At 39.2% G+C, this 14467-nt stretch overlaps 1 protein-coding gene across 3 annotated transcripts; it reads left to right on the forward strand.

The window, feature by feature from the left end:
• The first annotated feature begins 1058 nt into the window (after window positions 1–1058).
• LOC108079693 (uncharacterized) lies at window positions 1059–5365 on the forward strand. Of its 3 annotated transcripts, none has more exons than XM_070285614.1 (8): window positions 1059–1790; window positions 1853–1960; window positions 2014–2324; window positions 2378–2505; window positions 2569–2725; window positions 2785–3121; window positions 3175–4657; window positions 4728–5365. In XM_070285614.1, exons 1-8 carry the CDS (start codon window positions 1150–1152, stop codon window positions 5340–5342), a joined length of 3780 nt encoding a protein of 1259 aa, XP_070141715.1. In that variant the 5' UTR covers window positions 1059–1149; the 3' UTR covers window positions 5343–5365. The 3 variants fall into 3 exon arrangements, with proteins under 3 accessions (XP_070141715.1, XP_041631406.2, XP_070141717.1); XM_041775472.2 differs by having other exon boundaries at window positions 2047–2324; XM_070285616.1 differs by having other exon boundaries at window positions 1651–1790; window positions 2043–2324.
• The last annotated feature ends 9102 nt before the right edge of the window (window positions 5366–14467 follow it).

Consider the following 14467-nt stretch of genomic DNA (forward strand, 5'->3'; position numbering starts at 1 on the left):
TTATAATTTTCCAGAATTTTGGTAAAAATTTTATGAAAATCGGACGTTTATATCTTCTAGCTGTCATAGGAACGATCAGGAAATTAATAGGAATAAAAATTGTAACTTCGGTGCTTTTCAATGTATTTTCATCTACTTTGAGGTAATAAAAAAAATTTTTATTATTTTAGAATTTTGGTATAAATTTCATAAAAATCGGACAACTATATCTTATAGCTGCCATAGGAGCGAGGTAGATGTAGAGAAAATGTAAAGCAGGGAATGTAAAACTGTAACTGTCAAACTGTAAACATAATAAGTATAGGTAAAATGTAATGAAACTCTGTTTTGTGTGTTTTCAACATTTAAATTTATTATATAAATATCAAAACCAATCTGCAAGGGTATAAAAACTTCGGTGTGCCGAAGTTAGCTTCCTTTCTTGTTATAGTTTCATTCAGATAGCTTCAAACTGAGTGATTAGTTTGCGGAAAAATTGACAGACGGACATGGCTAAATTGACTCGACTGTTGATGCTGATCAAGAATATATATAGTTTATTGCAAACTTCTGACTAAAGTTATAATACCCTGCAAGGGTATAAAAAGAAAAAGACCAATGTATCAATTCATTGTCCTGAGCAAATAAAGAAATTATCGCTTAAGATCCTCAAGAAGAATATACTCAAGAAAACCAAAAACCGAAAACCCAAACCAGTTGCCAGTCAATCAGTGAGATCCGTTGATGGTTGTCTTTGTCAGCAAACATTTATCTCAATCAACTTAAAGTGTTTTTATTTTTTATGTATGTAAGTCTCAAAATTCTCTATTTTACAGAAATTATAGAGGAGAAATGTTGCCTAATAATCCTATGTTTTCAAAAGATATTTTTAAAATCTCTAATTCGAGAGACAACTCGCTTTGTTTCACTTGCTGGCAATTCTTGTTGGTTTACCTTAATATTTTTTAAAATTATTACAAAAATTTAATTTAGTTTTAATTTTTGATACAAGTTGACAAAAAAAAAAAAAAAGATTCATTCATGTAAGATCTTTCAGAAATCTCTAGATTATTAAATCTTGGTTTCTTTTTTAATTCACAACAAAATAGTCCTTGATTTTTAAATCAAATTCGATAATACAAATTTTTAAATTAAATAAAAGTAGTAACAATGATGATGCCTATCCATCATTACCATCATGTCGAACCTATCAAGACCGAGCATAAGCAAGAGCACAACCACCATCATGACGACCAGTATCATGACCACTATCATGACCACGATCATGACCACTATCATGACCACGATCATGGCCACGATCACGACCACTATCATGGCCACGATCATGACTATCATGACGACCACCATGGGCACTACGGCGATTACCACCACCATCACGGCCACTACCATCATGACGACCATCACCATCGCGGCCACTACTATCGTGACGACCTTCACCATCACGGCCATCACCATCATGACGACTACCACCATCATCACTATCATGTCGGTCACCACCATCACGGCCACCATCATAATGACCATCACTATTATGACGACTACCATTATCCAATCAATCTGTTCGACCCTATTCTCGGTCGAAGTCCAGTTTTCTATGTGCCGCAATCTGCAACGAGCTTTTTGGTTTGCAAACATGGCCGACTGCCCCAGAGCTACATTTCCTACAATGGCCTGGATATCGGAGTCAATGCGGAGATTGATGACTGGAGGGACTTCCTCGCTATGCAGGATGGACTGAAGGTACTGATCTTCCTGCTGTTGTTTCTTATTTTAGCAATGCCAATCGTGGGGTGAGTTTTGCTTTTAATTCTTATTCGTGTTAAGGATTTCAACGAGCAGCTTTACCTCATAGGTCCCTTTATGGCTGGTTTTGGGGGCGATGCAGAAATTGCAGGACAGGCAGCAAGAGAACGTGCTATAGCTGTGGCATCCTCCTGGCCGTTGCGGCACTCCTTATGTTGTAAGTCTGTTAGGGATTCGTAACTACCGCTGATCTGGCTAAACGAGGTTTAGTTTATTTCTCTTTTTGGCCATAATGTCAGCCAGGCAGTTAACGAAGGGCCTGGAGAAATATGGGCCTTGTTCGCAGCGATCCCTCTACCATCACCCCTACAGGCGCATGCGACTTCTGCATGACCCTAATTATAAGCATTTTTTGGAGCGAATCGAAGCTCAGTCTGATGCCACACAAGCGGGGGACCATGCTGAAGCCATTAAGGATCTAAGCGAGGTTCTTAAAAATATGCACACAGCTAAGTTAATTTTAGAGGAGTTCCAGAATGAGCTGCCCGTAGCTCAGGGGTTGGCTATTAGGTTTCGGGATGGTGAGAATCCTTTGGTTTTTTAAAGGATTAACAATGACAATGATCCTCAACAGCGTTGCGTGCCGTCAAACAAAATCTTAAGGAATTCCTCATCTCGCACTGCAACCAAGAGGAGTGCAGAGATTTCTACAGAGACAATGAGGTCAGGATGCTAGACGAGGGATGTCTGCACTTTGATAGAGTAAGTACATTAAAGGCTAAGTAAAAGGAACGTAACAGGATTAACACCAAACAACTGTTAAAGATTCCCTCAACGGAAGACTTGATCAAGTCCATTAACGAAATTCTGGCCGGTAACTTTGTCATTTATCCCCTAATGGCTGCTCAACAGATCGCAACGGCGTACAGGAATCACACTAATAACCTGCTGGACACAATTAAAAAGGATCCCCATAAAGACGGTTAGCCAAAAAAAAACTATAGACATATTTACCTCTAGCCTCAAAAAGCCCACCCTCAGACAAATATCTGCAGGATAAGTACAAAGCATCGTTAGTAGAACTCCGGGTAAATAAGATAGGGCCTGCAATAGCGATTCGTCGTATTCCCGTAGCTGCTCTGCGCCGAAAGCTGGGACCTTCGTGGTATGGAAGCATGTTAGGAATGCTCTTGGTGCTTATGATTTTGCCCATCCTCCTGCTAATTGCTCTTGTGGTAAAACTGTTTAGTCCAAATGTGTCGAATGGGCTACTCTGTGCATTCCTCACTGCCGCCTTCATGCTTTTCTCGATACCCCTTGTCCTGGTGCTCTTCTTTCTGGTCCACGGATTCTTGACGTATGACATTTTCTGTGCTGGGTAAGTTTTATGAGGAGCTCCAAGCTTAAATAATCCCTCATGTACTCTTGTAGACATCAGGTGCCCGAAAGGAGGATTCCGATGTATAATCGACCGATTTTGTATCGACCGAATAATAATCCAGCGAATGATAAACTACCGAATCATAATACAATGAATGCTAATACACCGAATGCTAATTCAGCGAATGATAATCAACCTATGTTAAGATCTAGAGATACGGTAGATCCACCGGATCACAGTCAACTGCATGACCATCCACTAGATAACAATCCTCCGGATGATAATCAACCTGTGCTAAGATCTAGAGATACGTTGTATCTACCACCGGCTGACAATCCACTGGATGACAATCCACTGGATGACAATCCATCAGATAACAATCCATCAGATGACAATCCACCGGATGATAATCAACTTGTGCTAAGATCTAGAGATACGTTGTATCTACTGGATGACAATCCACTGGATGATAATCCACCGGTTGATAATCCACTGGATGATAATCTACCCGATGATAATCAACCTGAGCTAAGATCTAGAGATAGGTTGTATCTACCGGATGACAATCCACCGGATGATAATTTTCCTGTGCTAAAGTCTGCAGATACGTTGTATCTACCGGATAATAAGCCACCTGTTCTAAGATCTGGAGATACGTTGCAGAGGTGCGCCGGTAATGAGGCCTTGTGCGGTGACTTGGGTCGCAAAGAGTTCTATGTCAATACGAAAAGGGATATCCGGGAGGCGGCCCAGGACCAGGAGCTCTTGCGGAGTAAGCTCTTCAGCTACAACAGCTCAGAATTCACCCAATATATGTGCCGAGAGCTCGTGCCGGAGCCCAAACCAGGACCTCTGCCGGAGCTGATCAGTAGACTGGCCAACCTGACCAGGAGTGTGGGATCGCCTCCTTTTCTGTTAAACCAAACCATCAGGCTGCAAGTCGCTCACAAGAAACTGGGGCAACCGCTAGCCGCGATCATTCAGCGACTGCTGGGTAAACTGAAGCAGCTGGATCTCCTACTGTCCGGCGGAAATAAAAGCTTTGACATGTACATGAGCCGACTTCTGGAAAAGATTAAACAGTTTCAACGCCGCGATTTCGTTGGATTTGGTCTGCAAAATGAAACCAAGGAATCGATGAAGAGCTTAGCTCAGGCTCGCCATTACCATGGCCATCACGGCCACCACCATCACGGCCACCACCATCACGAACACCACCATCACGGGCACCACCATCACGGCCACCACCACCATAATCACACAAACCATCATCACCACGATGATAATCACACCGAGGATCATCACCACAACTATAATCACCACCATCATCATCACCACTTTCATCATCATCATCACCATGGTGATAATTACACCGATGATCATCACATCAATGAGCATCACCACAATCATCATCACCACGATTATCATGCTTCGTATCCCTATGGGAGCTTTGATCCCTATTTCTATAATAGTTTAGCTCTGAATCGCTATTTGATTTACAAAGATCTTTGTGGGAGTATTGCCAATCCAATGGTGAGTGGGAATTGCGATAAGTGTATGTATCTTTAATTATATAATATATAACATTTCCCTTATTCTCCAGAACGCCATCTGGTTCTGGCTTCTACCCTTCACCCTGATGCTTCTGCCCGCCATCTGCTGCAGTCATTATTTGAGATGTTACTGCCGATGTTGTAGGAATGTTTGTGAGGACCCCTGCGCGGCCCCGTGCTCGGAACCCTGCGCGGCCCCCTGTACGGCCCACTGCACGGCCCCCTGCACGACCTCCTGCACGGCCCCCTGCACGGCCTCCTGCACGGCCCCCTGCACGGCCCCCTGCACGACCTCCTGCACGGCCCCCTGCACGGCCCCGTGCACGGCCCCCTGCACGGCCCCCCGCACGGCCCCTTGCACGGCCCCTTGCACGGCCCCTTGCACGGCCCCTTGCACGGCCCCTTGCAAGGCCCCTTGCACTGCCACCTGTGCGGCCCTCTGTGCAGCCCCCTGCACGCCACCCTGCGCGCCACCCTGCGCGGGTCGTTGTGTGAACCCTTGCGTTTCCACCTGTGCGGCTCCTACAGATTACACCTGTTGCACGGTGCCAATGGAATTCCCAGACTGCTCCTGCTACACAATGAAAGACTGTTCCCACTGCAGATATTTTCCAGTGGTGGACGAAACGAATGTCGACCAATTGAATTTAAATATGCATTTATGAAACAGCTCAAAAATTAAACAAAACAAAATTATTAAATTTGTTTGCTTTTCTAGCAAATATTCTAGATTGGCCGGTTATTCTTGATACTTTATAGGATCGGAATTCCCCACTCCGTCGCAAACTTCTGATTACAATTATAGTACCCTGCAAGGGTATGAATACAAACAAGAAAGGAAGCTAACTTCGGCACGCCGAAGTTTGTATACCCTTGCAGATATTATTTCATTACATTTTACCACTAACCATACAACATATAGATTGGTCATTTCATACAACGAAAATGGACACAAAAATTTCTTAGCATACGGTCCCATGTTAATTGTTTGCTGTTAGCGACAGACCGTCTGTTAGATTTTAGCTGTTAGCGACCCGTCCCATGTTAGCTGTCAGCTGTTAGCGTCAGGCCTTTACATGTATGCGTGTTCATGCATGTGTGCGATCGTTTCATTTCGGCCCAGCAAGAATATTTGGTCTTTTGCTACTTTTCGCGCTAGGTACCCTAACAATATGGGCATATTCGCTATTGGGTTAATGATAAAAATATGAATGTTATATGTTATAATACATTCCTTAATGTTTCAGCATACATTTCATATTTGTTTACAATTCAAATCAGTGGCAGCAGTGAAATGTGTTGCATATATGTACATACATATGTATTCGAATGAATAACAATCCATCTACTGAGATAGGAACAGGGCATATTGCAGTCGGTGTCACTTAAAACAGAGACGGGCACGAGATCTAACGGTTGGGTAGCAGCTCGGCCAAAAAAAAAAAAACAACAACAACAACCCCCAGCGTCTCGACGCGTTGCAGCACACAGAATGTGCAAGCGATCGCGAGCACCGACTGCAATATGCCCTGTTCCTATCTCAGTAGATGGATTGGTATTCATTCGAATACATATGTATGTACATATATGCAACACATTTCACTGCTGCCACTGATTTGAATTGTAAACAAATATGAAATGTATGCTGAAACATTAAGGAATGTATTATAACATATAACATTCATATTTTTATCATTAACCCAATAGCGAATATGCCCATATTGTTAGGGTACCTAGCGCGAAAAGTAGCAAAAGACCAAATATTCTTGCTGGGCCGAAATGAAACGATCGCACACATGCATGAACACGCATACATGTAAAGGCCTGACGCTAACAGCTGACAGCTAACATGGGACGGGTCGCTAACAGCTAAAATCTAACAGACGGTCTGTCGCTAACAGCAAACAATTAACATGGGACCGTACGCTAAGAAATTTTTGTGTCCATTTTCGTTGTATGAAATGACCAGTCTATACGTTGTATGGTTAGTGATTTTACCTATACTTACTATGTTTACAGTTTGACAGTTACAGTTTTGCATTCCCAGCTTTACATTTTCTCAACATCTACCGATCGTTTATATGGCAGCTATATTATATAGTTGTCTGATTTTCATAAAACTTATACCAAAATTCTGAAATAATAAAATAAGCCTATATCTTAGAGTAGATAAAAATACGTTGAAAAACAACGAAGTTATAATTTTTTTCGTATTAATTTCCCGATCGTTCCTATGGCAGCTATAAGATATAGTCGTCCGATTTTCATAAAATTCACACCGGAAATCTGAAAACATATATCCCATGGCCACATCTCAAAAACGGTGCAAAAATGTTGAAAAACAGCCAAGTTATAATTTTTTTCGAAAAATTTATCGAACATTTGTATGGCAGCTATATGTTATAGTCGTCTGATCCGGCCCGTTCCGACATATATAGCTGTGAGAGTATATAGAAGACTATATGCCAAGTTTCATTCAGATAGCTTTAAAACTGAGGGACTATTATTTATTATTTATTTGAAGATATTCTTCCTAACGCTTCGAGTACAAAATACTTATAAGTTAATGCGCTAGTCACACAGGACAAGTTCCTTATCAGTTCACATCTATATGATATACAATTTTTAATTATTCTTATACTAAAATTAAAAACTACGGTCGCTTTGTTTTATTTTATGTCAGATTTTATTCTTGAAAGTGTGCAATAAGTTTTACCTTAAACTGCGCGGCACTGCTAATATTTCTTAGATAGCTTGGTAAGGAATGTACCGAAAAGAAACTGCACACTTTCAATTGTGAAAAGCTCTCAGTGGGAGCATTCGATCATGCCATGCGGTGCACCGTTAGAAAGCTCTATTAATTCTGCGTTGTTTGCATGTTCTCTTTTTACTATTTGTTTTGCACATTTCGCAATGCCTCGTATTGAAGAACACGTCCGTCAAAAAATTTTGCACAATTACTGCACAGAAAACGGTGTTTCGTACCGAAACTTAGCCAAACGCTATAAAGTAAGCGTTAATAGTGTTAAGAATATTATTATCAAATTTGGGAAGACATGTTCTCTAAAAGATTTGCCAAAAACTGTCAGAAAAAAAGGTCCAAGGGATGCCAGCGTCGATAAGAAGGTGCTAGCTTTAAGGGGGTCTTCTCATTCAAAACCCGTTTTTTGGACCCTTTTTAAAAAAATTCTTATTTGAAAACGCAAAGAATAATTGAAAACTTTTTTTATTTATTGTATTCAAAAATGTTCAAAGTAACTAAAAAAGTTGTTCTTGCCTCGATGCGAGGGTTGTTCAAAGAGTAATGAGACTTCAAACTTGGTGGTCGAAAAAAAGGTGTCGTCCTGGCGGCCACTATTCAGGGTCTCCAGAGCGTCCGAAATTAAAAAAGAAAACGGGGTTATAATCAGAATAGATGTCATTTTCGGGTGACGGAACAGATTTAAAAAAAAATTTTTTTAAACAAAATGGCGGCCATTCAAAAAAAAATTTCGATTTCGGGCTTTTTTTTTGTAGTTTAGTGTACAAAAAAAATAGAAAAAAAAAAATTTAAAAAAAATCTGTTCCGTCACCCGAGAATGGTGACAATTCTGCGTCGATTTCACTTTGTTTCATGAAAATCGGTTGAGTTGAACTGGAGATATCATGGCCGCCAGTTCGAAAAACATGGTTCGAGATAAACGCGTTTGAAGTTTGAAAAAAGCTCATTTTGCGAAGACTTTGCTTCACAAATGAGGCTGTATCTTCTAAAGTATTTCAAATTTCTAAGAATCCTTTTGGGGACATATACAGACCATCCCAAGCTATGAATAAATGCAAAAAAAAAAAATCGAAAAAAAAGTTGCCCAATGAGAAGACCCCCTTAATTGAGAAAAATCCCACGACGTCAGTTCGAGATTTGGCCAAAAAAGCGCGAACGAGTGTAAGTATGGTGCAGCGCATAAAACAACGGCATGGCCTAAAGACTTATAAAAAAACAAAAAGTGCCAAAAAAAAGTTTGCGCCAACAAGAAGTCGGCAAAACGAGAGTACGCAAGCTTTATGATCGCTTGCTCACTGATGCAGTGGAATGCGTCGTAATGGACGACGAAACAAATGTAAAATTGGACTCAAAAACATTACCAGGCCCCCAATTTTACACAAAAGCCAAAGGTGAAACAATTAGCGACTCGGTCACCAAAATAGAAGTGGACAAATTTGGGGAGAAAGTCCTGATATGGCAGGCAATTTGCACATGTGGCCTAAAAACCAGCCCATTTTTCACAAATGGCACAATAAACGCAGAGGTTTACCAAAAAGAGTGCATTAAAAAACGTTTAATACCGTTTTATAGAAAGCAACGTGTCGACAATATTTTGGCCAGACTTAGCGTCAGCGCACTATGCCCGGTCAACATTGGCGCTCCTTGAGGCGGAGAACATCAAGTTTGTTTCAAAAGAGGAGAACCCACCAAATTGCCCAGAGCTGCGTCCCATTGAGAGATATTGGGCCATCGTTAAGCGAAATTTAATAAAAAATGGTAGTCTCTCCCAAAATAACAAAGAAATGAAAAAAAACTGGATGCGTGCAGCCGGCAAGGTCACCAAGGAGGGTGTGCAGAACCTGATGAGAGGAGTTAAGCGAAAAATTCGCTTAAAAATAAGAAGTTAATTTTTTTTTAATTCTGTTTATAAAATTTGAAAGTTTAAGTTTTGCTATAAAAAGAACAAAAAGAAAAATTGAAATCGAATCAAAAACATGAAAGTTATAGTAGAAAAAAAGTGTGCAGTTTCTTTTCGGTACATTCCTTAATTGGTTCCATAATCTTATCTGTGGGATCTGTGCCTTATTTGTATAATAATATTTGACCTTCGCGTAGTGGAGAATCTAAGTGTTTAATACAAATAAATTGGTAATTTGGAAAAAATTATTTTTTGTAAGTAAACTAACACTCTCATTTTTATCCAATCTGCCAAGTGAAGTTCAAATATTTTGTTGATAGTCTAGTTACGTGATCAAATCGTCGCAAATTAAATACGACGTCAGTTCGAGATTTGGCCAAAAAAGCGCGAACGAGTGTAAGTATGGTGCAGCGCATAAAACAACGGCATGGCCTAAAGACTTATAAAAAAACAAAAAGTGCCAAAAAAAAGTTTGCGCCAACAAGAAGTCGGCAAAACGAGAGTACGCAAGCTTTATGATCGCTTGCTCACTGATGCAGTGGAATGCGTCGTAATGGACGACGAAACAAATGTAAAATTGGACTCAAAAACATTACCAGGCCCCCAATTTTACACAAAAGCCAAAGGTGAAACAATTAGCGACTCGGTCACCAAAATAGAAGTGGACAAATTTGGGGAGAAAGTCCTGATATGGCAGGCAATTTGCACATGTGGCCTAAAAACCAGCCCATTTTTCACAAATGGCACAATAAACGCAGAGGTTTACCAAAAAGAGTGCATTAAAAAACGTTTAATACCGTTTTATAGAAAGCAACGTGTCGACAATATTTTGGCCAGACTTAGCGTCAGCGCACTATGCCCGGTCAACATTGGCGCTCCTTGAGGCGGAGAACATCAAGTTTGTTTCAAAAGAGGAGAACCCACCAAATTGCCCAGAGCTGCGTCCCATTGAGAGATATTGGGCCATCGTTAAGCGAAATTTAATAAAAAATGGTAGTCTCTCCCAAAATAACAAAGAAATGAAAAAAAACTGGATGCGTGCAGCCGGCAAGGTCACCAAGGAGGGTGTGCAGAACCTGATGAGAGGAGTTAAGCGAAAAATTCGCTTAAAAATAAGAAGTTAATTTTTTTTTAATTCTGTTTATAAAATTTGAAAGTTTAAGTTTTGCTATAAAAAGAACAAAAAGAAAAATTGAAATCGAATCAAAAACATGAAAGTTATAGTAGAAAAAAAGTGTGCAGTTTCTTTTCGGTACATTCCTTAATTGGTTCCATAATCTTAAGTCTTAATCTTAAATCTTAATCTAAGTGTTTAATACAAATAAATTGGTAATTTGGAAAAAATTATTTTTTGTAAGTAAACTAACACTCTCATTTTTATCCAATCTGCCAAGTGAAGTTCAAATATTTTGTTGATAGTCTAGTTACGTGATCAAATCGTCGCAAATTAAATACGAATCTTGTAATGCTGTTGAAGGCCATTTTAAGTTTGTGCTGGCTGATTGAGTCACAATTAGCAAATAATTCGATCCCATAGAATAAAGTTGGGATCAGGCAAGATTTCGCAAGCAACATTCTTACATTTAGGGGTTGAAAGTTTCTAACCAAATAAAGCGACCTTAACAATCCACACGTTTTCCCAACCGCGGTGTTAATGTGATCACTCCAGTTCAGCGTAGTATTAAAAATAAAACCCAAATTGGTCGCTCTTTTTACGCATTCAATAGGAATGTCATTTAAAATTAAGGGACCAATGTTAAGACTGATTTTCTTTTTATAAATAATTATGCACTTGGATTTTGACGGATTCAGTCCTAGTCCGTTTTCTTTTGCCCAGTTGCTTATTTTCACTAATTCATTATTACATATGTCTACACACTCAATTATTCTATTTAGGGGACGGCTCATATGCATTTCGACGTCATCTGCGTACATATGGTCATTACAACTTGACAACATGGAGGGAAGATCATTTACATAAAGGGTAAACAAAAGCGGACCAAGTATAGAACCTTGCGGCACACCGCGTTTTGTAAACGCAAAAGAAGGCGACACATTTGACACTACGACAGATTGACGACGGTTTTGTAAATATGATGTCATTAGTTTGACAGCAGTTTTTGAGAATTTGAACTGAGTTACTAATTTTGCACATAGGACATTATGATTAACGGTGTCAAAGGCTTTACTATAGTCAAGTAGTACAAGAAGCGTCACATTGGAGTTGTCAGCATATTCTCGTATATCATTTGATATTTTTAAAATTGCCGAAGTGCAGCTGGTGTGTTTCCTAACTCCTGATTGGTTATTATTCAGTAAAGCGTTATCATGGATGAACGAGTTAATTTGAGATGCCATTATATTCTCAAAGGCCTTTGATAGATACGGAAGAATAGAAATGGGACTATATTATCTGTTTGCCTTCGGAACAGGGATAATTTTTGCGATTTTCCAACGGTCTGGAAACGTGAAAGTTGTAAAGGCCGTGTTGAATATATATGTTATGTATTTCAGGATTTTTGGTAACAATACTTTTATAAATTTAGGATTAATGTCGTCAAGTCCAACTGCGTCTGATTTCATTTTAAGAATATTGACGAGCACTTCACACTGATTGACACAAACAAATCTAAATCTACTATCATAGAGGTTTCGAGGTACTGATCTCAGGTACATATTGTTTTCGCAGATTTCAGGTACATTGCATTTCGACAGACTTGTGTTTAATTCCTCTATGTCAACATCCTGTTTCGGCGCTGCTGGTTTCCTACCTATTCCTAATGACTTTACTCTTTCCAAGTTTGTGAGGTGGATGCTGATGTTTGTAATCTACTTCTATACAAGTTTGTCTTTGCAGAGTCAATTAGTTTGGTCACCGTGTTTCTCAGTAACTTAAATCGTCCATAATGTTCTGGCGTCCTATACCTTTTCCACTTTTGGTATGCGTCATTTCGGGATTTTATTGCTAGCTTAATGTCATTATTTAACCAACATTTGACGGAATGTTTAATCACTTTGGTTTTAACCGGAACAAAGTTTTCGTATAAATAGCTGATGTTGTTTTGAAACTGTGCAAGTTGCTGCTGGTCTATACGAGATACAAAAATATTATTCCAGTTGCACTTATCAAATTCAGTCATAAGCAAGCCATAGTCAAGGTTCTTAAAGTCACTAAATACTATCGACTCGTCATTGTATTGGAGGTCAAATATATAAGGTCATGTTTTGAGAACGAAGGCACGATGAGTTGGTCAAACAAATATACTTTTTTAACGTCAGAGACAAAGAAGACATCTACAAAGAGCTGCAAGTTCTGCTGAAATGTGTTGGAAACACAGAGTTTACCAAGTGCATGCCTATGGATTCAAATTCATTATACCCTTGCAGGGTATTATAATTTCAGTCAGAAGTTTGCAACGCAGTGAAGGAGACGTTTCCGACCCTATAAAGTATATATATTCTTGATCAGCATCAACAGCCAAGTCGATCTAGCCATGTCCGTCTGTCCGTCTGTCCATCTGTCCGTCTGTCCGTCTGTCCGTCTGTCTGTTTCTACGCAAACTAGTCCCTCAGTTTTAAAGCTATCTAATTGAAACTTTGCATATAGTCTTCTATATGCTCTCACTGCTATATATGTCGGAACGGGCCAGATCGGACGACTATATCATATAGCTGCCATACAAATGTTCGATATATTTTTAGAAAAAAAATTATAACTTTGCTGTTTTTCAACATTTTTTAGATATGGCCATTTTATATTATTTCAGAATTTTGGTAAAAATTTTATGAAAATCGGACGACTATATGATATAGCTGCCATAGGAACGATCGAGAAATAAATAGGAAAAAAATTATAGCTTCGTTGTTTTTCAACGTATGTTTATCTACTCTGAGATATAAGCTTTTTTTATTATTCTAGAATTTTGGTATAAATTTCATAAAAATCGGACAACTATATCTTATACATAGCTGCCATAGAAGCGATCGGTAAATGTATAAAATATGTAAAGCTGGGAATGTAAAACTGTAACTGTCAAACTGTAAACATAATAAGTATAGGTAAAATGTAATGAAACTCTGTTTTGTGAGTGCTTTCAGCATTTAAATCTATAATATAAACATAAAAACCAATCTGCAAGGGTATACAAACTTCGGCGTGCCGAAGTTAGCTTCCTTTCTTGTTTTTAAGATGTGTTCCCTCAGCATGTTGCTATTCAGATCTCCAGCTATTATAATGTCTGCATAATTTTGCGATATATCTCCTAGCAAACTAATTATTTCATTATAAGTAATATCACATCGTGGGCGGTAAATGCATCCAATAATAATTTTACTTGATGCAAATTTATTTATAATCTCTAGGAAAATATATTCTATCTGACTATTATCCGGATGCTTACATACGAACATTGTCTTTAATTTTTTAGACACAAAAATTGCTAAACCCCCCCCATGACTGGCACGATACCCACGGTAAACATTTAACCATCACATGAAATTAACGAGTCACGGAAGTCTTGTACAAACCACGTTTCAGATACGCATATGACATCTAACCCAGAATTGACAAACATATGTACATATATCTGAACTCCTCAATTTTTTTCGGCAGACTTTGAGCGTTTATGTGGCAAATTTTAAGGCCAGATCTCTGCTTTCCCAGTATGCGCAGCAAGGTATGGCTATGGGATACAACTACACTGCCTTCCATTTCAAATATATAAGAAAAATTACCTGTTGCACAGATATTATACATAAATTAAGGCATTGGAAACATACTGAAAAGGACACAAAGAAAACATAGCGACCAACATTAATTTTAAATCTAATAAATATAGTTATGTGTAAACATAGGAGATACAAAATTGAGTCTTAATCTCGAAATGTGCTCTAATCGGCGCCGCCAGCATCGTTGATTAGATCAGAAAGCTGGTGTGAGCTTTGCACATATCGAGGTTCCCCTCCGTCGCTCAGCTTCACGTACACCACACCACGTCGTGTAAAAACACCTGTGAGCTGGTTGTGCCTTTTGCATCGCATGGCCTTTTTAAATATATCTTAGTTGTGTTTTGTCAGCTGCTCATTTACATATATTAGAGCTGGCGACTCAAACCCGATCAGCTGCAGGC

The sequence above is a fragment of the Drosophila kikkawai genome, chromosome 3L (genome assembly GCF_030179895.1).
Source record: "Drosophila kikkawai strain 14028-0561.14 chromosome 3L, DkikHiC1v2, whole genome shotgun sequence".
Classification (NCBI taxonomy): Eukaryota; Metazoa; Arthropoda; class Insecta; order Diptera; family Drosophilidae; genus Drosophila; species Drosophila kikkawai.

What these genes read in the sequence shown, in the direction of transcription:
- LOC108079693 (XM_070285614.1), top strand. Translation starts at nt 1,150, where the DNA reads ATGATGATGCCTATCCATCATTACCATCATGTCGAACCTATCAAGACC. An exon ending in GATGTCTGCACTTTGATAGA is followed by an intron (nt 2,506 to 2,568) that starts GTAAGTACATTA and finishes CAACTGTTAAAG; the next exon opens with ATTCCCTCAACGGAAGACTT. An exon ending in AAAGGATCCCCATAAAGACG is followed by an intron (nt 2,726 to 2,784) that starts GTTAGCCAAAAA and finishes GCCCACCCTCAG; the next exon opens with ACAAATATCTGCAGGATAAG.